At 62.9% G+C, this 22,469-nt stretch overlaps 2 protein-coding genes across 2 annotated transcripts in view; one reads left to right on the top strand and one right to left on the bottom strand.

Annotated features, from left to right (window-relative positions):
* Positions 1-1,640: 1,640 nt before the first annotated feature.
* Positions 1,641-10,060, top strand: CIAO1 (cytosolic iron-sulfur assembly component 1). The gene is given in 14 exon segments (XM_048290047.1): positions 1,641-1,824; positions 2,896-3,015; positions 3,018-3,043; positions 4,888-4,936; positions 4,939-4,998; positions 6,252-6,265; positions 6,267-6,340; positions 6,952-6,967; positions 7,024-7,228; positions 7,915-8,005; positions 8,503-8,800; positions 8,840-8,859; positions 9,041-9,196; positions 9,238-10,060. Coding segments are annotated over 14 exon segments (2,091 nt in total). The 5' UTR covers positions 1,641-1,685.
* A 7-nt stretch (positions 10,061-10,067) lies between these two features.
* Positions 10,068-22,469, bottom strand: part of SNRNP200 (small nuclear ribonucleoprotein U5 subunit 200) — a 60,238-nt gene continuing 47,836 nt past the window's right edge. Inside the window, 8 exon segments of the mRNA XM_048290046.1 lie at positions 10,068-10,206; positions 10,302-10,531; positions 12,951-13,044; positions 13,422-13,503; positions 14,605-14,765; positions 15,657-15,833; positions 17,340-17,483; positions 19,942-20,063. Coding sequence (XP_048146003.1) covers positions 10,075-10,206; positions 10,302-10,531; positions 12,951-13,044; positions 13,422-13,503; positions 14,605-14,765; positions 15,657-15,833; positions 17,340-17,483; positions 19,942-20,063 — 1,142 coding nt within the window. The 3' untranslated portion in view covers positions 10,068-10,074.

The following is a 22,469-nucleotide window of genomic DNA, read 5'->3' as shown; positions in this document are numbered from 1 at the left end:
CTACGGGCACCGGGAGCGGGCACCGGGAACGGGCACCGGGATAACCGGTACCGGCACTGGGAGCGGCCCGAGCGGCTACGGGCACCGGGAGAGGGTACGGGATAACCGGTACCGGCACCGGGAGCGGCCCGGGCGGCTACGGGCACTGGGATCGGCTATGGGATAACCGGTACCGGCACCGGGAGCGGCCCGAGCGGCTACGGCGCACCGGGAGAAGGTCCGGGAGCGGCTCCGGGATATCCGATACGATACCGGCTCCGGGGCAGCGGGAGCGGCTGCTGGGGCAGCGGGAGCGGCTCCGCGATAAGCGATACCGGCTCCGGGTCACCGACACCCGCGCTGGGTCACCGGGACCGGCTCCGGGGCAGCGACACCCGGCCCCGGTCACTGGGAGCGGCTCCGGGTGACCGGGACCGGCCCAGGGATAACCAACACCCGGTCCGGGTCAGCGGGACCGGCTCCGGGTCACCGACACCAGCCCTGGGACAACTGACAGCCGTCCCGAGTCACCGGTACCGCCCCGGGTCACCGGTACCGGCCCTGGGTCACCGACACCTGCCCGGGTCACCGACACCCGCCCCGGGCCAGCGGGACCGGCCCTGGGTCACCGGTACCGGCCCTGAGTCACCGACACCTGCCCGGGTCACCGGTACCGGCCCTGGGTCACCGACACCCGTCCCGAGTCACCGACACCCGCCCTGGGTCACCGACACCCGCCCTGAGTCACCGACACCTGCCCGGGTCACCGGTACCGGCCCTGGGTCACCGACACCTGCCCGGGTCACCGACACCTGCCCGGGTCACCGGTACCGGCCCTGGGTCACCGACACCCGCCCGGGTCACCGACACCCGCTCCGAGTCACCGACACCCGCCCTGAGTCACCGACACCCGCCCTGGGTCACCGACACCCGTCCCGAGTCACCGACACCCGCCCGGGTCACCGGTACCGGCCCTGGGTCACCGACACCCGCCCGGGTCACCGACACCCGCCCTGAGTCACCGACACCCGCCCTGAGTCACCGACACCCGTCCCGAGTCACCGACACCCGCCCTGAGTCACCGACACCCGCCCGGGTCACCGGTACCGGCCCTGGGTCACCGACACCCGCTCCGAGTCACCGACACCCGCCCGGGTCACCGACACCCGTCCCGAGTCACCGACACCCGCCCTGAGTCACCGACACCTGCCCGGGTCACCGGTACCGGCCCTGGGTCACCGACACCCGCTCCGAGTCACCGACACCCGCCCGGGCCAGCGGGACCGGCCCAGGGATAGCCGGGACCGGCTCCGGGACCCCCGACGCCCTCCCCGGCTTCCCCGGCCGCGCTCCCGAGCCCGGCCCGAGTCCCCCCGCCCCGATCGCGCTGCCCCCAGAGCTGCCCCCGACCCCCGGTACCGCTCCCGGGCGCTCCGAACCGCCCCGACACCGACCCGAGCCCCCCGGCAGCGGCCCCGGGATAACCGGTACCGGTTCCGCGTGCCCGGCAGCGGCCCGGGACAGCCGATCCCGGCCCGGCAGCAGCGGCAGCGGCCGCAGGCGCCCCGATCCCGGCCCGGGCCCGGCAGCGGCTCCGAGCCCTCCCCAGCGGCCCCGCCCCGGCCGCCGCAGTTCCGGTTCCGGTTCCGTTCCGGTTCCGGCGCGGGCGGTTCCGGTTCCGGCTCCGGTGCCGCCGCGGTGCCGCCATGCCCGAGGCGCTGGCGCTGCTGGGCCGGGTCCCCGCGCACCCCGAGTCGCGCTGCTGGGCCCTGGCCTGGAGCCCCGGCGGGGCCCTGCTCGCGTCCTGCGGCGGAGACCGCACCGTGCGCGTGTGGGGCCGCGACGGTGAGCGGGGAACGGGACCGGCACCGGGATGGGGCCGGGAGGGGGAGCGGGGAACGGGACCGGCACCGGGATGGGGCCGGGAGGGGGAGCGGGGAACGGGACCGGCACCGGGATGGGGCCGGGAGGGGGAGCGGCACCGGGACCGGGATCGGGATGGGGGCCGGGAGGGTGTGGGGCCGCGAGGGTGAGCGGGCACCGGGACCGGGACCGGGGGAGCGGGCACCGGGACCGGGAGGGGGAACGGGACCGGGAGGGTGAGCGGGGACCGGGACCGGGACCGGGACCGGGGCTGGGGCTGGGGCCGGGAGGGTGAGCGGGCAACGGGACCGGGACCGGGATGGGGGCCGGGAGGGTGTGGGGCCGGGAGGGTGAGCGGGCACCGGGACCGGGAGGGGGAGCGGAGAACGGGACTGGGACCGGGCGGGTCTGGCGGAGAACGGGACCGGAATCGGGGCCGGGGCCGGGGCCGGGAGGGTGAGCGGGGACCGGGGCCGGGGCCGGGATGGGGGCCGGGAGGGTGAGCGGGCACCGGGACCGGGAGGGGGAGCGGGGAACGGGACCGGGGCTGGGGCCGGGACCGGGACCGGGACCGGGACCGGGAGGGTGAGCGGGGAACGGGAATCGGGACCGGGCGGGTGTGGGGCCGCGAGGGTGAGCGGGCACCGGGACCGGGACCGGGAGAGTGAGCGGGGACCAGGAGGGTGAGCGGGGAACGGGACCGGGGCTGGGACCGTGCGGGTGTGGGGCCGGGAGAGTGAGTGGGGACCGGGACCGGGACCAGGAGGGTGAGCGGGAACCGGAACCGGGACCGGGGCTGGGACCGGGAGGGTGAACGGAGACTGGGACCGGGACCGTGCGCGTGTGGGGCCGGGAGGGGGAGCGGGGACCGGGCCTGGGACCGGGCGGGTCTGGCGGAGAACGGGACCGGAATCGGGGCCGGGGCCGGGAGGGTGAGCGGGGGCGGGGCCGGGGCCGGGCTGCTCCGGTCGTTCGGCGGGTGAGCGGGGCGTGCGGGGCTGAGAGGGTCCCGTGTCCCCCTCCCCGGTGTCCCCGCGGTGTCCCCGGTGCCAGGCTCGGGCTGGGCGTGCCGGGCGGTGCTGGCCGACGGGCACCAGCGCACCGTGCGCAGGGTGGCCTGGTCGCCCTGTGGCCACTACCTGGCCTCGGCCAGCTTCGATGGCACCACGTGCGTCTGAAGCGCCAGGACGGCGCCTTCGAGGTCAGAGCCCTCCCCCCGCTGCCCACCCGGGACCCCCCCTTTGGTCCCCAGAACCCCCCAAACTCTGCCCGACCACCCCAGACCCCCAAATTCCCCCAGACCCCCCAAAACTCTGCCCGACCCCCCCAGACCCCCAAATTCCCCCCAGACCCCCCAAAACTCTGCCCGACCCCCCCCAGAACCCCCAAATTCCCCCCAGACCCCCCAAAACTCTGCCCGACCACCCCCAGACCCCCAAATTCCCCCAGACCCCCCCAAACTCTGCCCGACCCCCCCAGACCCCCAAATTCCCCCCAGACCCCCCCAAACTCTGCCGACCCCCCCAGAACCCCCAAATTCCCCCAGACCCCCCCAAAACTCTGCCCGACCACCCCCAGACCCCAAATTCCCCCCAGACCCCCCCAAACTCTGCCCGACCCCCCCAGACCCCCAAATTCCCCCCAGACCCCCCAAACTCTGCCCGACCACCCCCAGACCCCCAAATTCCCCCCAGAACCCCCCAAACTCTGCCCGACCCCCCCAGACCCCCAAATTCCCCCCAGACCCCCCCAAACTCTGCCCGACCCCCCCAGACCCCCAAATTCCCCCCAGAACCCCCAAATTACCCCCAGAACCCCCCAAACTCTGCCTGACCCCCCTCAGACCCCCAAATTCCCCCAGAACCCCCAAATTCCCCCCAGACCCCCCAAACTCTGCCTGACCCCCCCCAGAACCCCCAAATTTCTCCCAGAACCCCCAAATTCCCCCCAGACCCCCCAAAACTCTGCCCGACCCCCCCGAGACCCCCCCAGTTCCCCTCCCCCCCACCCCGGGCAGATTTTGGGGACCCCCCCTTGCCCTGACCCCTCCCCAGATCCCCCAAATTCTTCCAGGTCCCCCCAAATTCCCCCCAGATCCCCCCAAATCCCCCTGACCCCCAATTCCCCTCCCCCTGCCCGGGCGGGTTTCGGGGTCCCTCCACCTCCTTGGCCACCCCAAATTCTCCCAGGGCCCCCAATTCCACCCCAAATTCCCCCAGACCCCCCAAAACTCTGCCCGACCCCCCCAGACCCCAAATTCCCCCCAGACCCCCCCAAACTCTGCCCGACCCCCCCAGACCCCCAAATTCCCCCTAGAACCCCCAAACTCTGCCCGACCCCCCCAGACCCCCAAATTCCCCCCACCCAGACCCCCCCAAACTCTGCCCGACCCCCCCAGACCCCCAAATTCCCCCCAGAACCCCCAAATTACCCCCAGAACCCCCCAAACTCTGCCTGACCCCCCCCAGAACCCCCAAATTCCCCCCAGACCCCCCAAACTCTGCCTGACCCCCCCCAGAACCCCCAAATTTCTCCCAGAACCCCCAAATTCCCCCCAGACCCCCCAAAACTCTGCTCGACCCCCCCGAGACCCCCCCAGTTCCCCTCCCCCCCACCCCGGGCAGATTTTGGGGACCCCCCCTTGCCCTGACCCCTCCCCAGATCCCCCAAATTCTTCCAGGTCCCCCCAAATTCCCCCCAGATCCCCCCAAATCCCCCTGGACCCCCCAATTCCCCTCCCCCCCTGCCCGGGCGGGTTTCGGGGTCCCTCCACCTCCTTGGCCACCCCAAATTCTCCCAGGGCCCCAAATTCCACCCCAAATTCCCCCCAGACCCCCCCAAATCCCCCTGGACCCCCCAATTCCCCTCCCTCCTGCCCGGGCAGTTTTGGGGTCCCCCCCCCTTGCCCTGACCTCTCCAGACCCCCCCAAATTCCACCCCAAATTCCCCCCAGATCCCCCAAATCCCCTGGACCCCCCAATTCCCCTCACCCCCACCCCGGGCGGGTTTCGGGGTCCCCCCCCGCCCACGGCCCCTCCCCCGCAGGTGGTGGCCACTCTGGAGGGCCACGAGAACGAGGTGAAGGCGGTGGCCTGGGCCCCTCGGGGTCACTGCTGGCCACCTGCAGCCGCGACAAGAGCGTCTGGGTGTGGGAAGGTGAGCGGCCGGACAGCTGGCCACTGCTGGCCACTGCTGGCCACTGCTGGCCACTGCTGGACAGTGCTGGCCAGTGATGGACAGTGATGGACAGTGATGGACAGTGCTGGACAGTGATGGCCACTGCTGACCGCTGCTGACCAGTGCTGACTGCTGCTGACCCCCCCCAACCACTGCTGACCCCTGCTGGCCACTGCTGGCCACTGCTGACCCCCCCCAACCACTGCTGACCCTGCTGGCCACTGCTGGCCCCCCCAATCACTGCTGGCCACTGCTGGCCCCACTGACCAGTGCTGACTGCTGCTGACCACTGCTGACCCTCTCTGATCCTCTCTGACCCCACTGACCGCTGCTGACCAGCGCTGGCCACTGGTGACCACTGGTGGTCACTGCTGACCCCCGCTGACCTCGCTGACCCCCTGCTGACCCCACTGACCCCCTGACCCCCGCTGACCCCCCTGACCCCTGCTGACCTTGCTGACCCCCCCTGACCCCTGCTGACCCCCCTGACCCCGCTGACCCTGCTGACCCCTGCTGACCCCGCTGACCCCTGCTGACCCCCCTGACCCCTGCTGACCCCCCTGACCCCCCCCGACCCCCCTGACCCTGCTGACTCCCTGACCCCTGACCCCTGCTGACCCTGCTGACCCTGCTGACCCCGCTGACCCCGCTGACCCCACTGACCCCACTGACCCCGCTGACCCCGCTGACCCCTGCTGACTCCCCTGACCCCTGCTGACCCCACTGACCCCGCTGACCCCTGCTGACCCTGCTGACCCCACTGACCCCGCTGACCCCACTGACCCCGCTGACCCCGCTGACCCCTGCTGACCCCACTGACCCCGCTGACCCCGCTGACCCCTGCTGACTCCCCCTGACCCCTGCTGACCCCACTGACCCCGCTGACCCCGCTGACCCCTGCTGACCCCACTGACCCCCCCCCGACCCCCTGACCCCCTGACCCCGCTGACCCCTGCTGACCCCGCTGACCCCCCTGACCCTGCTGACCCCGCTGACCCCCCTGACCCCCTGACCCCCTGACCCTGCTGACCCTGCTGACCCCACTGACCTCGCTGACCCTGCTGACCCCCCTGACCCCGCTGACCCTGCTGACCCCGCTGACCCCTGCTGACCCCCCTGACCCCCCTGACCCCCCTGACCCCTGCTGACCCCCCTGACCCCCCTGACCCCCCTGACCCCCCTGACCCCTGCTGACCCCCCTGACCCCTGCTGACCCCCTGGCCCCGCCGCAGTGGACGAAGAGGAGGGAGTACGAGTGCGTCAGCGTCCTCAACGCCCACACGCAGGACGTCAAGCACGTGGTGTGGCACCCCAGCAGGAGGTGAGGGGCACCCCGGGACCCCCTGAGACCCTCAGGGACCCCCCAAACCCTGCCAGGACCCCGTTCTGAGACCCCCAGAGACCCCCAGGGACCCCCAGAGACCCCCTGACCCCCAGGGACCCCCAGGGACCCCAAACCCTGCCAGGACCCCCATCCTGAGACCCCCAGAGACCCCAGGGACCCCAAACCCTGCCAGGACCCCCGTCCTGAGACCCCAGAGACCCCCAGGGATCCCCCAAACCCTGCCAGGACCCCCATCCTGAGACCCCCAGAGACCTCAGGGACCCCAAACCCTGCCAGGGCCCCATCCTGAGACCCCCAGGGACCCCCAGGGATCCCCCAAACCCTGCCAGGACCCCCATCCTGAGACCCCCAGGGACCCCCAGAGACCCTCAGGGACCCCAAACCCTTCCAGGGCCCCATCCTGAGACCCCCAGAGACCCCAGAGACCCTCAGGGACCCCAAACCCTGCCAGGGCCCTGTCCTGAGACCCCCAAGGACCCCCAGAGACCCCCAGGGACCCCAAACCCTGCCAGGACCCCATCCTGAGGCCCCCAGAGACCCCAAGGACCCTCAGGGACCCCCCAAACCCTGGTGGGGTCTCATCCCAGCTGCCCCCACTGCAGAGTTCAGCCCCCCCCGTGTCCCCCCCGTGTCCCCCCCGTGTCCCCCCCCGTCCCCAGCTCCTGGCCAGTGCCAGCTACGACGACACGGTGCGGCTGTACCGGGAGGAGGAGGACGACTGGGTGTGCTGTGCCACCCTGGAGGGGCACGAGTCCACCGTGTGGGCAGTGGCCTGGGAGCGCTCCGCCGGCCAGCGCCTGGTGTCCTGCAGCGATGACCGGACCCTGCGCGTGTGGCAGCGCTTCGAGGAGGGCAACGAGGAGGGTGAGAGGACGGAGGGACAGACGGATGGAGGGGACGAGGGACAGAGGGACAGAGGGGACGGAGGGACAGAGGGACAGAGGGGACAGAGGGATGGAGGGACAGAGGGACAGGGGGACGGAGACAGAGGGATCAAGGGACAGAGGGACAGAGGGGATGGGAATGGAGATGGGGACAGGGAGAGGGAGAGGGAACAGGGAATGGGGACAGGGATGGGGAAAAACGGGAGAGGGGCCGGGGAGTGGGGACGGGGTCAAAGAACGGGGACGGAATGGGAGAGGGGAGAGGGGACAGGGAATGGGGATGGGGAGAGGGGAACAAAAGGGAGAGGGAAAGGGGAAGGGAAGGGAAAAGGAAAGGGTGAGGGAAGAGGAAAATGAGAGCGAATGAAGAAAGGGAGGAGGAAAGAGAGAGAGGGAGAAGGAGAAGGAAAAAAGAGGGAGAAGGAAAAAGGAGAGAGGGGAGAAAAAGGGAGAGAGAGGGAAAGGAGAAAACGAAGGAAAAGAGGAAAATGAGAGAGAGGAGGAGAGGGAAGGAGGGGAGAGGGGGAGGGCGCTGCTGTCTCCAATGTCCCTGACATGGCCCCTCCGTCCCCTCCTGTCCCCTCTCTGTCCCCTCCGTCCCCTCTCTGTCCCTTCTCTGTCCCCTCCTGTCCCCTCTCTGTCCCCTCCTGTCCCCTCCTGTCCCAGGCGTGCCGTGCAGCCGCTCCGAGCCCAGCTGGAAATGCGTCTGCACCCTGTCAGGGTACCACGGGCGCACCATCTACGACGTGGCTGGTCAGTGGGACACCCGGGGGGCACCTGGGGGACACCTGGGGGGCATCTGGGGGGCACCTGGGGGCACCTGGGGGCATCTGGGGACACCTTGGGGACACCTGGGGGGCACCTGGGGGACACCTGGGGGGCATCTGGGGGCACCTGGGGGGCACCTGGGGGGCATCTGGGGGCACCTGGGGGGGCACCTGGGGGACACCTGGGGACACCTGGGGACACCTGGGGGGCACCTGGGAGACACCTGGGGGGCATCTGGGGGGCATCTGGGAACATCTGGGGGCACCTGGGGGGGCACCTGGGGACACCTCACCGGGGTCCCAGTCCCTCCCTGTGACCCCTCCAGGTGCCACCTCACTGGGACCCCCTCCCCTCCCTGGTGACCCCTGTGACCCCTCCGGGTGCCCGCTGACCCCCTCCCCTCTCCTGGTGACCCCTCTGGGTGCCCACTGACCCCGGTGCCCCCTCCAGTGCCCGCTGACCCCCGTGCCCTCACCGTCCCCGCAGGTGCCACCTGACGGGCGCGGTGGCCACGGCGTGCGGCGACGACGCCGTGCGGGTGTTCGAGGAGGTGACCCCGGCGTCCCCGGGGTGCCCGGTCACCTTCAGCCTGGCCGCCCACGTGCCGCGGGCGCACGCCCAGGACGTCAACGGCGTGGCCTGGCACCCGCGGGAGCCGGGGCTGCTGGCGTCCTGCGGGGACGACGGCGACATCGCCTTCTGGCGCTACCAGCGGGCCCGAGGGGGCTCTGAGGGCACCTCCAGGATGATCCAGTGGCCTCCAGGAGCCTCTCGTGGCCTCCAGGAGCCTCTTGTGTCTCCAGGATGATCCAGTGGCCTCCAGGATGACCCAGTGGCCTCCAGGAGCCTCTCATGGCCTCCAGGATGATCCAGTGGCCTCCAGGATGATCCAGTGGCCTCCAGAAGCTTCTCGTGGCCTCCAGGAGCCTCTTGTGGCCTCCAGGATGATCCAGTGGCCTCCAGAAGCTTCTCGTGGCCTCCAGGATGATCCAGTGGCCTCCAGGAGCCTCTCGTGGCCTTCCAGGATGATCCAGTGGCCTCCAGGACTTCTCGGTGGCATCCAAGACCCCTCCCATGCTTGCCAAGACCACCCGGTGTGCTCCGGGACCTGCTCGTGTTCCCCAGGACCCTCCCAGCGTCCTCCAGGACATCTCAGTGTCCTCCCAGTGTCCCCCAGGACCCCCCCGTGGCCTTTGGGACCCCTCCCAGTGTCCCCCAGGACATCTCAGTGTCCCCCGGGACCCTTTTTGTGGCCTCCAGGACCCTCCCATGTCCTCCGGGACCCCCCCAGTGTCCCCAAGACCTTCCCAGTGTCACCCAGGACCCTCCCAGTGTCCTCCGGGACCCTCCCAGTGTCCCCAGGACCCTTTTTGTGGCCTCCAGGACCCCCCAGGTGTCCCCCAGCCTCCCCTCCCTCCCCATTCGGATGCTGCGGGTCGGGATCATCGGGATCATTGGGATCATCAGGATCAGGGTCAGGGCGGGTTTGGGATCCCCAAATGGATCCAGGTGGGACTTTGTGCCCCAAATAAATCCAGCGATTTCTGGGAAAATCCTCGGCTCTTCCCTTCCCCAGGGGTTTGGGGTCGGCTGGAACCCCAAGGGCCTGAAGGAGTTTGGGGTGCAGGAATTTGGGATCCAAATGTTTGGGGTCTGGGAGTCTGGGATCCGGGAGTTTGGGATATGGGAGTTCGGGATCCGGGAGTTTGGGGTCCAAATGTTTGGGATCCAGGAATTTGGCATCCAGGAGCCAAGTTCGGGATCAAAAAGTATTTGGGATCCAGAAGTTTGGGGTCCAGGAATTTGGGATCCAGGAATGAAGGATCCAAATGTTTGGGATCCAGGAGTTCAGGGTCCGGGAGTTGGGATCCGGGAATTCGGGGCCCCTTTCCTCCCCACAGCACCGAGGCCGAGTCGGATCCAAAGTTTATTCCAACCTAAAAAAAGCTCTGTACAAAACATCCCCGAAAGCCAACGGGAACGCGGGAGGGGGGACTGGGGGCATTTTATGGGATTTTCAGGGGGTTTTATGGGATTTTTATAGTATTTTATGGGATTTTATGGGATTTTTATGATATTGTGGGGTGTGGGGGTTTTTTCTTCTGGGATTTTATGGGATTCTGATGGGATTCTGCTGGGATTCTGCTGGGATTTTTCCGGGTTTTTCTGGGATTTTTCAATATTTTGGGGTTTTTTTTTTTTTGGATTCTTGTGGGATTTGCTGGGATTCTGCGGGATTTTTCCGAGGTTTTTCTGGGGTTTTCCGGGATTTTTCAATATTTGGGGGGTTTTTTTTTGGATCTTGTGGGATTTGCTGGGATTCTGCTGGGATTTTCCTGGGACTTTTCAACACGTTGGGGTTTTTTGGGGCTCAGTCGGAGTCGCATGTCGCTCTCGGCCTCCTTGACGTCCACGCTGAACTTGTACTCCTGGTCGCAGCCCATGTAGGCGTCGCTCATGAAGTACAGCGTGTAGTGCTGGGTGCCCGCCGCCGGCGCCACGAAGTCCAGCTTCAACCTGCAGGGGTGGTGGTGGCACCTCGGTGGCACCTCAATGGCACCTCTGTGGCACCCTCGGTGGCACCCAGCCCGGGGCAGCCTCCCCGTGGCACCTCCAGTGTCACCCCCGCCATGGCACCCCTGTGTCACCTCGGTGTCACCCTCGGTGTCACCCCCGCCATGGCACCCCCTGTGTCACCCTCAGTGTCACCCTCAGTGGTCACCCCCTCCCTGTGTCACCCCCGGTGTCACCCCCATCATGCACCTGTGCACCCCCTGTGTCACCAGTGTCACCCCGCCATGGCACCCCTGTGTCACCCTCAGTGTCACCCTCAGTGTCACCCCCGCCATGGCACCCCTGTGTCACCCCTGGTGTCACCCCGCCATGGCACCCCAGAGTCACCCCCAGTGTCACCCTCATCATGGCACCCCTGTGTCACCCTCAGTGTCACCCTCAGTGTCACCCCCCTCCCTGTGTCACCCCCGGTGTCACCCCCGCCATGGGCACCCCAGTGTCACCCCCAGTGTCACCCCCAGTGTCACCCTCAGTGTCACCCCTGCCATGGCACCCCTGTGTCACCCTCAGTGTCACCCTCGGTGTCACCCCCACCATGGCACCCCCGATGTCACCCTCAGTGTCACCCTCAGTGTCACCCCCTCCCTGTGTCACCCCCGGTGTCACCCCCACCATGGCACCCCTGTGTCACCCCCAGTGTCACCCTCATCATGGCACCCCTGTGTCACCCTCAGTGTCACCCTCAGTGTCACCCCCGCCATGGCACCCCCTGTGTCACCCCTGGTGTCACCCCGCCATGGCACCCCAGTGTCCACCCCCAGTGTCACCCTCATCATGGCACCCCTGTGTCACCCTCAGTGTCACCCTCAGTGTCACCCCCCTCCCAGTGTCACCCTCGGTGTCACCCCCAGTGTCACCCTCAGTGTCACCCCTGCCATGGCACCCCTGTGTCACCCCTGGTGTCACCCCTGGTGTCACCCCGCCATGGCACCCCAGTGTCACCCTCAGTGTCACCCTCAGTGTCACCCTCAGTGTCACCCCCATCATGGCACCAGTGTGTCACCCCCAGTGTCACCCCCACCATGGCACCCCTGTGTCACCCCCAGTGTCACCCCCCATCATGGCACCCCTGTGTCACCCTCAGTGTCACCCTCAGTGTCACCCCCGCCATGGCACCCCAGTGTCACCCTCAGTGTCACCCCCGCCATGGCACCCCAGTGTCACCCTCAGTGTCACCCCCTCCCTGTTTCACCCTCAGTGTCACCCCCAGTGTCACCCCTGCCATGGCACCCCCGGTGTCACCCTCAGTGTCACCCCCTCCCTGTGGCACCCCTGTGTCACCCCCAGTGTCACCCTCAGTGTCACCCCCATCATGGCACCCCTGTGTCACCCCCAGTGTCACTCTCAGTGTCACCCCCAGTGTCACCCCCTCCCTGTGTCCACCCCGTGTCACCCTCAGTGTCACCCCCAGTGTCACCCCCTCCCTGTGGCACCCACCAGTGTCACCCCCCCCCCCCCCCCCCCCCCCCCCAGTGTGACCCCTGGTTTCACCCTGGTGTCACCTCCCCGGTGTCACCCCCCCTCCATTACCACCCCCAGTGTCACCCTGGTGTCACCCACCCAGTGTCACCCCGCTGTGGCACCTTGGTGACACCCCCCGTGTCACCCCCTCATTATCACCCCCAGTGTCACCCATCCCGTGTCACCCTGGTGTCACCCATCCAGTGTCACCCACCCAGTGTCACCCACCCAGTGTCACCCATCCGGTGTCACCCTCCCCCGGTGTCACCCACCCCAGTGTCACCCACCCCAGTGTCACCCTCCCCCGGTGTCACCCACCCCGGTGTCACCCATCCCGGTGTCACCCATCCCGGTGTCACCCATCCAGTGTCACCCTCCCCCGGTGTCACCCACCCCGGGTCACCCATCCCGGTGTCACCCATCCCGGTGTCACCCACCCCGGTGTCACCCACCCAGTGTCACCCACCCCGTGTCACCCATCCAGTGTCACCCATCCCATGTCACCCACCCCGCTGTCACCCATCCCGGTGTCACCCATCCGGTGTCACCCACCCAGTGTCACCCATCCAGTGTCACCCATCCCTTGTCACCCACCCAGTGTCACCCATCCAGTGTCACCCATCCCGGTGTCACCCACCCCGGTGTCACCCACCCAGTGTCACCCATCCAGTGTCACCCACCCCGTGTCACCCACCCCGTGTCACCCATCCAGTGTCACCCACCCCAGTGTCACCCACCCCAGTGTCACCCATCCAGTGTCACCCATCCAGTGTCACCCATCCCATGTCAGCCCGGTGTCACCCACCCCGTGTCACCCACCCCGTGTCACCCACCCAGTGTCACCCACCCCGGTGTCACCCATCCCGGTGTCACCCACCCAGTGCCACCCCCCCGTCCCACCTTGGCCTTCTGCTGCAGCGTCAGGCGTTTGATGGAGATGAGGCTGTTGGACTTGGAGTCCCCGATCACCACCCACCAGCCCTCCTCACGCTTCTGCGGGGACATCAGGGACATCAGGGGCACTGCCACCCACCCTGTGCCACCCACCAGCCCTCCTCACGCTTCTGCGGGGACATGGGGACACCAGGGGGACACCAGGGGACATCAGGGGACATCAGGGACATGGGGACATCTCAAGGGACATCTCAGGTGACAGCAGGGCTGGGCACAGGGACACCTCGGTGCCACACGCCCTGTGTCACCCAGGCTGTGTTAGCCACGGGGACACGGGCACAGGGACAGAGGGACACGGGCACAGGGACACAGGCACAGGGACACAGGGACAGAGGGACACGGGGACACTGAGAGTTGGGGACAGTCCCATCCCATCCCATCCCATCCCATCCCACCCCATCCCGGCCCCGCGGTACCTGTGGGAACAGGGGGGCGATGACCGGCCCGGTGACCTCCTCCTCCCGCTCCAGCTGCACCAGCACCACCACGGGGCCGCCACTGGGGACGGAGCGCGGGGTCAGCAACGGCGGGATCCCACCCTGATCCCATCCACAACCCTGATCCCATCCCGATCCCACCCTGATCCCATCCACAACCCTGATCCCATCTCGATCCCATCCCAATCCCACCCTGATCCCATCCCAATCCCATCCCGATCGCATCCTGATCCCATCCTGATCCCATCCACAACCCTGATCCCACCCTGATCCCATCCCGATCCCACCCTGATCCCACCCTGATCCCATCCACAACCCCAATCCCACCCTGATCCCATCCTGACCCCATCCTGATCCCATCCACAACCTGATACCATCCAATCCCATCCTGACCCCAACCTGATCCCATCCTGATCCCATCCACAACCCTGATCCATCCCAATCCCATCCTGATCCCATCCTGATCCCATCCACAACCCTGATCCCATCCCAATCCCATCCTGACCCCATCCTGATCCCATCCACAACCCTGATCCCATCCTGACCCCATCCTGATCCCATCCACAACCCTGGTCCCATCCTGATCCTATCCTGATCCCATTCTGATCCCATCCACAACCCCAATCCAATCCACAACCCCGATCCCATCCTGATCCCACCCCGATCCCATCCACAACCCTGATCCCATCCTGATCCCACCCCGATCCCATCCACAACCCTGATCCCATCCTGATCCCATCCCGATCCCATCCACAACCCTGATCCCATCCTGATCCCATCCCGTTCCCATCCTGATCCCATCCACAACCCCGATCCCACCCTGATCCCATCCACAACCCCGATCCCATCCTGATCCCACCCGATCCCATCCCCGATCCAGACCCGCCTGCGGATGCTGTCCCTGTCCCCCACCTCGTAGGACAGCTCGATGTTGGGGTAGCGGTTGCAGAACCACCCTGATCCCATCCCAATGATCCCATCCCCATCCCAGTGATCCCGGTGATCCCGGTGATCCCACACAAACCTGCGGATGCTGTCCCTGTCCCCCACCTCGTAGGACAGCTCGATGTTGGGGTAGCGGTTGCAGAACCACCCTGATCCCATCCCAATGATCCCATCCCCATCCCAGTGATCCCGGTGATCCCGGTGATCCCACACAAACCTGCGGATGCTGTCCCTGTCCCCCACCTCGTAGGACAGCTCGATGTTGGGGTAGCGGTTGCAGAACCGCGCCACGTCGGCGATCTGCGCCTCGGGCAGCTGCAGCAGCGCCGTGCGCTCCTCGTCCTCCATCTCCATGATGTCGAACACGCTCTCCACGCCCTGCCAAGTTCCACCCCCCCCAGGAGCTCGTTAGCGCCTCGTTAATTGGGGGGGGGGGGATAACTCGGGGGATCTTCGTTCATTGGTGGAAGAACCTGGGGGTCCCAAGCCCTCGGCAGAGCTCATTGGGTGCTCGTTAATTGGAAGAGGGACGCGGGGGGATCTCGTTAATTGATGAAATAATTAAGGGGATCTCGTTAATTGATAAAGTAATTAAGGGGATCTCGTTAATTGGGGGAATAGTTTTGGGTATCTCGTTAATTGGGGGAATAATTTTGGGTATCCTGGGTGTCCCTTGGGTGTCCCCATGGGTGTCCCTGGCTGTCCCCTGGGTGTCCCCTGGGTGTCCCCCGAGTGACTCTGGGTGTCCCTGGGTGTCCCTTGGGTGCCCCCTGGGTGTCCCCTGGCTGTCCCCTGGGTGTCCCTTGGGTGCCCCCTGGGTGTCCCCTGGCTGTCCCCTGAGTGTCCCCGGGTGTCCCCCAGGTGTCCCTTGAGTGTCCCCTGGGTGTCCCCTGGGTGTCCCCCTGACTGTCCCCTGGGTGTCCCTGAGTGTCCCCTGGGTGTCCCTGAGTGTCCCCCTTGGTGTCCCCTGAGTGTCCCCCTGGCTGTCCCCTGGGTGTCCCTTGGGTGCCCCCCTGAGTGTCCCCTGACTGTCCCTTGGGTGTCCCCCTGGGTGTCCCCTGAGTGTCCCCCTGGGTGTCCCCTGAGTGTCCCGAGTGTCCCTGGGTGTCCCCCCTGAGTGTCCCCTGGGTGTCCCCCTGACTGTCCCCTGGGTGTCCCTGAGTGTCCCCCTGGGTGTCCCTTGGGTGCCCCCCTGAGTGTCCCCTAGATGTCCCCATGGGTGCCCCCCGGGTGTCCCTTGGGTGTCCCCGGCTGTCCCCTGGGCCGTACCTTGTCCGTGCAGCGCTTGATGTGCTCGGAGGTGAAGTGGGGCAGCTGCTTCAGGTACGAGTCCTTGGACCACATGGCCTGAGTGACCATCTGGGCCAGCTCCATGGCGGCCAGCGCCGGGCTCAGCCACCCATTGCTGGACAGCACGTCCACACAGGCCTGGATGAGCCGGATGGCCTGGACACACGGACAGGGGGGTCAGGGACACGGACACACGGACAGGGGGGTCAGGGATAGGGACAGGGATGGTCAGGGACAGGGACATGGGAACACGGACAGGGATGGACACGGACAGGGATGGACACGGACAGGGATGGACAGGGATGGTCAGGGATAGGGATGGGTCAGGGACATGGAAAGGGATGCTCAGGGACAGGGACACAGACAGGGACGGACAGGGAAAGGGACACAGCCAGGAATGGGGACCCTGTGGGATGGAGCCCATGGGATGGAGCAATCCCTGACCCCGTGGGATGGAATCCCTACAGAACTGACCCCATGGGACAGGGCAATCCCTGACCCCATGGGACGGAGCCATCCCTGACCCCGTGGGATGGAGCAATCCCTGACCCCGTGGGATGGAGCCATCCCTGACCCCGTGGGATGGAGCAATCCCTACAGAACTGACCCCATGGGACGGAGCCATCCCTGACCCCGTGGGATGGAGCCATCCCTGACCCCGTGGGATGGAGCCATCCCTGACCCCGTGGGATGGAGCAATCCCTGACCCCGTGGGATGGAGCCATCCCTGACCCCATAGGATGGAGCCATCCCTGACCCCGTGGGATGGAGCAATCCCTGACCCCGTGGGATGGAGCCATCCCTGACCCCGTGGGATGGAGCAATCCCTACAGAACTGACCCCGTGGGATGGAGCCATCCCTGACCCCATGGGACGGAGCCATCCCTGACCCCGTGGGATGGAGCAATCCCTACAGAACTGACCCCATGGGACGGAGCCATCCCTGACCCCATGGGACGGAGCCATCCCTGACCCCGTGGGATGGAGCAATCCCTACAGAACTGACCCCATGGGACGGAGCCATCCCTGACCCCGTGGGATAGAGCAATCCCTGACCCCGTGGGATGGAGCGGAGCAATCCCTACAGAACTGACCCCATGGGATGGAATCCCTACAGAACTGACCCCATGGGACGGAGCCATCCCTGACCCCATGGGATGGAGCCATCCCTGACCCCATGGGACGGAGCCATCCCTGACCCCATGGGATGGAGCCATCCCTGACCCCATGGGATGGAGCAATCCCTGACCCCGTGGGATGGAGCCATCCCTGACCCCGTGGGATGGAGCAATCCCTACAGAACTGACCCCGTGGGATGGAATCCCTACAGAACTGACCCCATGGGACGGAGCCATCCCTGACCCCATGGGATGGAGCAATCCCTACAGAACTGACCCCATGGGACGGAGCCATCCCTGACCCCGTGGGACGGAGCCATCCCTGACCCCGTGGGATGGAGCAATCCCTACAGAACTGACCCCATGGGATGGAGCAATCCCTGACCCCGTGGGATGGAGCCATCCCTGACCCCGTGGGATGGAGCCATCCCTGGAGCACCTCATTATCCCGCCCTGCTTTTCCTGCCCCCAAATCCCAGCCCCAATCCCAGCCGTTTTCCCGGGATGGATTTGGGATCCCTCGTGCTCAGGGCTGGGGTCCCACCTTGCTGAGGATCTCCTCGGTGTCCGACTGCAGCTCCGCGCTCAGCTGCATCCGGGACAGGTGGGCCTGCAGCAGCAGGTTGGTTTTCACGTGGGGGTCGTTGAATTTGGGGTTGGTCAGTTTGTGGGGCACCTTCTGGGCCAGCTGTGGGGTCAAGGAGAAACCCTTTGGGGCTCGACCGCTCCGAGCAGTGCCTGAGCCCCGGAGCAGCTTCGTCCCGGGGGCGGCGCGGGGAGGAACGTTTTGGGATCGTGGAATGACCACGGTGAGGATCGTTGAGTGCCCATGCCACCCATCCATCCCAGTCCCAGTACAATCCCATCCCATCCATCCCAGTCCCATCCCATCCATCCCAATCCCATTACAATCCCAGTACAATCCCATCCCATCCATCCCAATCCCAGTCCAATTCCAGTACAATCCCATCCCACCCCATCCCATCCATCCCAATCCCATCCCATCCATCCCAATCCCAATCCCAGTCCCATCCCATCAATCCCAGTCCATCCCATCAATCCCATTGATCCCATTCCCATCGCATGGATCCCACTGATCCCATCCCATCAATCCCATCCCATGGATCCTATTGATTCCATCGCACTGATCCCATGGATTCCATTGATCCTATCCCATCCCATTGATTGCATTGATCTGATCCCATCCCATGGATCCCATTGATCCCATTTCCATCCCATCCAATTCATTTCATCCCATCCCATCGATCCCATTTCCATCTCATTGATCCCATCCCATCAATCCCACTTCCATCCCATTGATCCCATTTCCATCCCATGATCCCATCCAATTCATCCCATTGATCCCATCCCACTGATCCCATCCCACTGATCCCATCTCCACCCCATCCCATTGGTCCCATCCCATCCAATTCATCCCATCCCATTGATCCCATTCCCATCTCATTGATCCCATTCCCATCTCATTGATCCCATCTCCATCCCATCCCATTGATCTCATTGATCTGATCCCATCCCATGGATTCTATTGATCCCATTGATTCCATTTCCATCCCCTCCCATGGATCCCACAGATCCCATCTCATCCCAGTGATCCCATCCCATCCCATCGATCTCATTGATCTGATCCCATCCCATGGATTCTATTGATCCCATTGATCCCATTTCCATCCCATCCAATACATCTCAACCCATCCCACGGATCCCATCCCATCCCATTGATCCCATTCCCATTGATCCCATTTCCATCTCATTGATCCCATCCCATCCCATCCCATCCCATCCCATCCCATCCCATCCCATCCCATTGATCCCATTTCCATCCCATCCCATCCCATCCCATCCCATTGATCCCATTTCCATCCCATGGATCCCATCCCATCCCACTGATCCCATCCCATCCCATCCCATTGATCCCATTCCCATTGATCCCATTCCCATCTCATTGATCCCATCCCATCCCATCCCATCCCATCCCATCCCATCCCATCCCATCCCATCCCATTGATCCCATTTCCATCCCATGGATCCCATCCCATCCCACTGATCCCATCCCATCCCATCCCATCCCATCCCATCCCATCGATCCCATTTCCATCCCATGGATCCCATCCCATCCCACTGATCCCATCCCACTGATCCCATCCCATCCCATCCCATTGATCCCATTTCCATCCCATGGATCCCATCCCATGGATCCCATTGATCCCATCCCATTAACCCCACTTCCATTCCATCCCATTGATCCCACTCCCATCCCATGGATCCCATCCCATCCCACGGATCCCATCCCACGGATCCCATGGATCCCATCCCATCCCATCGATCCCATTCCCATCCCACAGATCCCATCCCACGGATCCCATTTCCATCCCCTCCCATGGATCCCACAGATCCCATCCCATCCCATGGATCCCATCCCATTAATCCCACTTCCATCCCATCCCATAGATCCCATCCCATCCCATCCCATTGATCCCATCCCATCCCATGGATCCCATTGATCCCATCCCATTGATCCCATCCCATCCCATCCCATCCCATCCCATTGATCCCATCCCATCCCATGGATCCCATTGATCCCATCCCATTAATCCCATTTCCATTCTATCCCATCCCATCCCATCGATCCCATTCCCATCCCACGGATCCCATTTCCATCCCCTCCCATGGATCCCACAGATCCCATCCCATCCCATGGATCCCATCCCATTAATCCCACTTCCATCCCATCCCATAGATCCCATCCCATCCCATCCCATTGATCCCATCCCATCCCATGGATCCCATTCCCATCCCATTGATCCCATCCCATCCCATGGATCCCATTCCCATCTCATTGATCCCACTTCCATTCCATCCCATTGATCCCATCCCATCCCATCCCATCCCATCCCATGGATCCCATTGATCCCATCCCATTAATCCCACTTCCATTCCATCCCATTGATCCCACTCCCATCCCATAGATCCCATCCCATCCCACAGATCCCACGGATCCCACCCCATTGATCCCAGGGATCCCATGGATCCCATCCCATCGATCCCATTCCCACCCCACGGATCCCATCCCATCCCACAGATCCCATTGATCCCAGGGATCCCAGGGATCCCGTCCCGCTGCGCACCTGCCGCAGCAGGTTGTCCTCGTGGTGCCGGATGGGGATGTTCTCGTACTCGGCGGCGTTGGAGATGATCTCCAGCAGCCCCCGCACCTTGGTCTTGGCGTTGAGGGACATGCTGAACAGTTCTGGGGGAAAACACGCCAGAAGCGGGATTTTAGGGGGAAAAACACACAAGAAGTGGGAATTTGGGGGGAAAAACACGAAAATTGGGAATTTTGGGGGGAAAAACCACAAAACCAGGGATTTTATAGGGGAAAAAACACGTTGAAAGAAGGATTTTAGGGGGAAAAACACACAAAAAGAGGGAATTTGGGGGGAAAAACACGAAAATTGGGAATTTTGGGGGGAAAAACCACAAAACCAGGGATTTTATGGGGGAAAAAACACGCTGAAAGAAGGATTTTAGGGGGAAAAACACACAAAAAGAGGGAATTTGGGGGGAAAAACAGGCCAAAAGAGGGAATTTGGGGGGAAAAACACAAAAATTGGGAATTTTGGGGGGAAAAAACCACAAAACCAGGGATTTATGGGGGAAAAAACACGCCAAAAGCAGGATTTTAGGGGGAAAAACACACAAAAAGAGGGAATTTGGGGGGAAAAACACAAAAAGCGGGAATTTGGGGGGAAAAACAGGCCAAAAGAGGGACTTTGGGGGGAAAAACACAAAACCAGGGATTTTTAGGGGGGAAAAGAGACAAAAAATGGGAATTCTGGGGAAAACACCAAAGCAGGGATTTTTGGCAGGGAAAACACACAAAAATCGGGATTTTAGGGGGAAAAACCACAAAACCAGGGATTTTATGGGGGGAAAACACACAAAAATGAGGATTTTTTGGGGGGGAAACACATAAAACCCAGGATTTTTTGGGGAAGCCACACAAAAATCAGGATTTTTTGGGGGGGAAAACACACAAAAATCAGGATTTTTTGGGGGGAAAACCACACAAAAATCAGGATTTTTTGGGGGGGAAAACACACAAAAATCAGGATTTTTTGGGGGGAAAACCACACAAAAATGAGGATTTTTTGGGGGGAAAACAGACAAATATCAGGAATTTTAAGGGGGGAAAACACACAAACCCAGGGGTTTTTTGGGGGAAAACCACACAAAAATCAGGATTTTTTGGGGGGGAAAACAGACAAAAATCAGGATTTTTTGGGGGGGAAAACCACACAAACCCAGGGGTTTTTTGGGGGAAAACCACACAAAAATCAGGATTTTTGGGGGGGAAAACCACACAAAAATCAGGATTTGCGGGGGGGGGAGGGGGGAAGCACACAAAAATCAGGATTTTTTGGGGGGAAAACCACACAAAAATCAGGATTTTTTGGGGGGAAAACCACACAAAAATGAGGATTTTTTGGGGGGAAAACAGACAAATATCAGGAATTTTAAGGGGGGAAAACACACAAACCCAGGGGTTTTTTGGGGGAAAACCACACAAAAATCAGGATTTTTTGGGGGGGGAAAACAGACAAAAATCAGGATTTTTTGGGGGGGAAAACCACACAAACCCAGGGGTTTTTTGGGGGAAAACCACACAAAAATCAGGATTTTTTGGGGGGAAAACCACACAAAAATGAGGATTTTTTGGGGGGAAAACAGACAAATATCAGGAACTTTAAGGGGGGAAAACACACAAACCCAGGGGTTTTTTGGGGGAAAACCACACAAAAATCAGGATTTTTTGGGGGGGAAAACCACACAAAAATCAGGATTTTTTGGGGGGGAAAACAGACAAAAATCAGGATTTTTTGGGGGGGAAAACCACACAAACCCAGGGGTTTTTTGGGGGAAAACCACACAAAAATCAGGATTTTTTGGGGGGAAAACCACACAAAAATGAGGATTTTTTGGGGGGAAAACAGACAAATATCAGGAATTTTAAGGGGGGAAAACACACAAACCCAGGGGTTTTTTGGGGGAAAACCACACAAAAATCAGGATTTTTTGGGGGGGAAAACCACACAAAAATCAGGATTTTTTGGGGGGGAAAACAGACAAAAATCAGGATTTTTTGGGGGGGAAAACCACACAAACCCAGGGGTTTTTTGGGGGAAAACCACACAAAAATCAGGATTTTTTGGGGGGAAAACCACACAAAAATCAGGATTTGCGGGGGGGGAGGGGGGAAGCACACAAAAATCAGGATTTTTTGGGGGGAAAACCACACAAAAATCAGGATTTTTTGGGGGGAAAACCACACAAAAATGAGGATTTTTTGGGGGGAAAACAGACAAATATCAGGAATTTTAAGGGGGGAAAACACACAAACCCAGGGGTTTTTTGGGGGAAAACCACACAAAAATCAGGATTTTTTGGGGGGGGAAAACAGACAAAAATCAGGATTTTTTGGGGGGGAAAACCACACAAACCCAGGGGTTTTTTGGGGGAAAACCACACAAAAATCAGGATTTTTTGGGGGGAAAACCACACAAAAATCAGGATTTTTTGGGGGGAAAACCACACAAAAATGAGGATTTTTTGGGGGGAAAACAGACAAATATCAGGAATTTTAAGGGGGGAAAAC

Source organism: Corvus hawaiiensis, chromosome 36 (assembly GCF_020740725.1).
Source record: "Corvus hawaiiensis isolate bCorHaw1 chromosome 36, bCorHaw1.pri.cur, whole genome shotgun sequence".
In the NCBI taxonomy this organism is placed as follows: domain Eukaryota; kingdom Metazoa; phylum Chordata; class Aves; order Passeriformes; family Corvidae; genus Corvus; species Corvus hawaiiensis.
The sequence above is the reverse complement of the archived record's forward strand: the minus strand, read 5'-3'. Positions and strand labels throughout refer to the sequence as shown.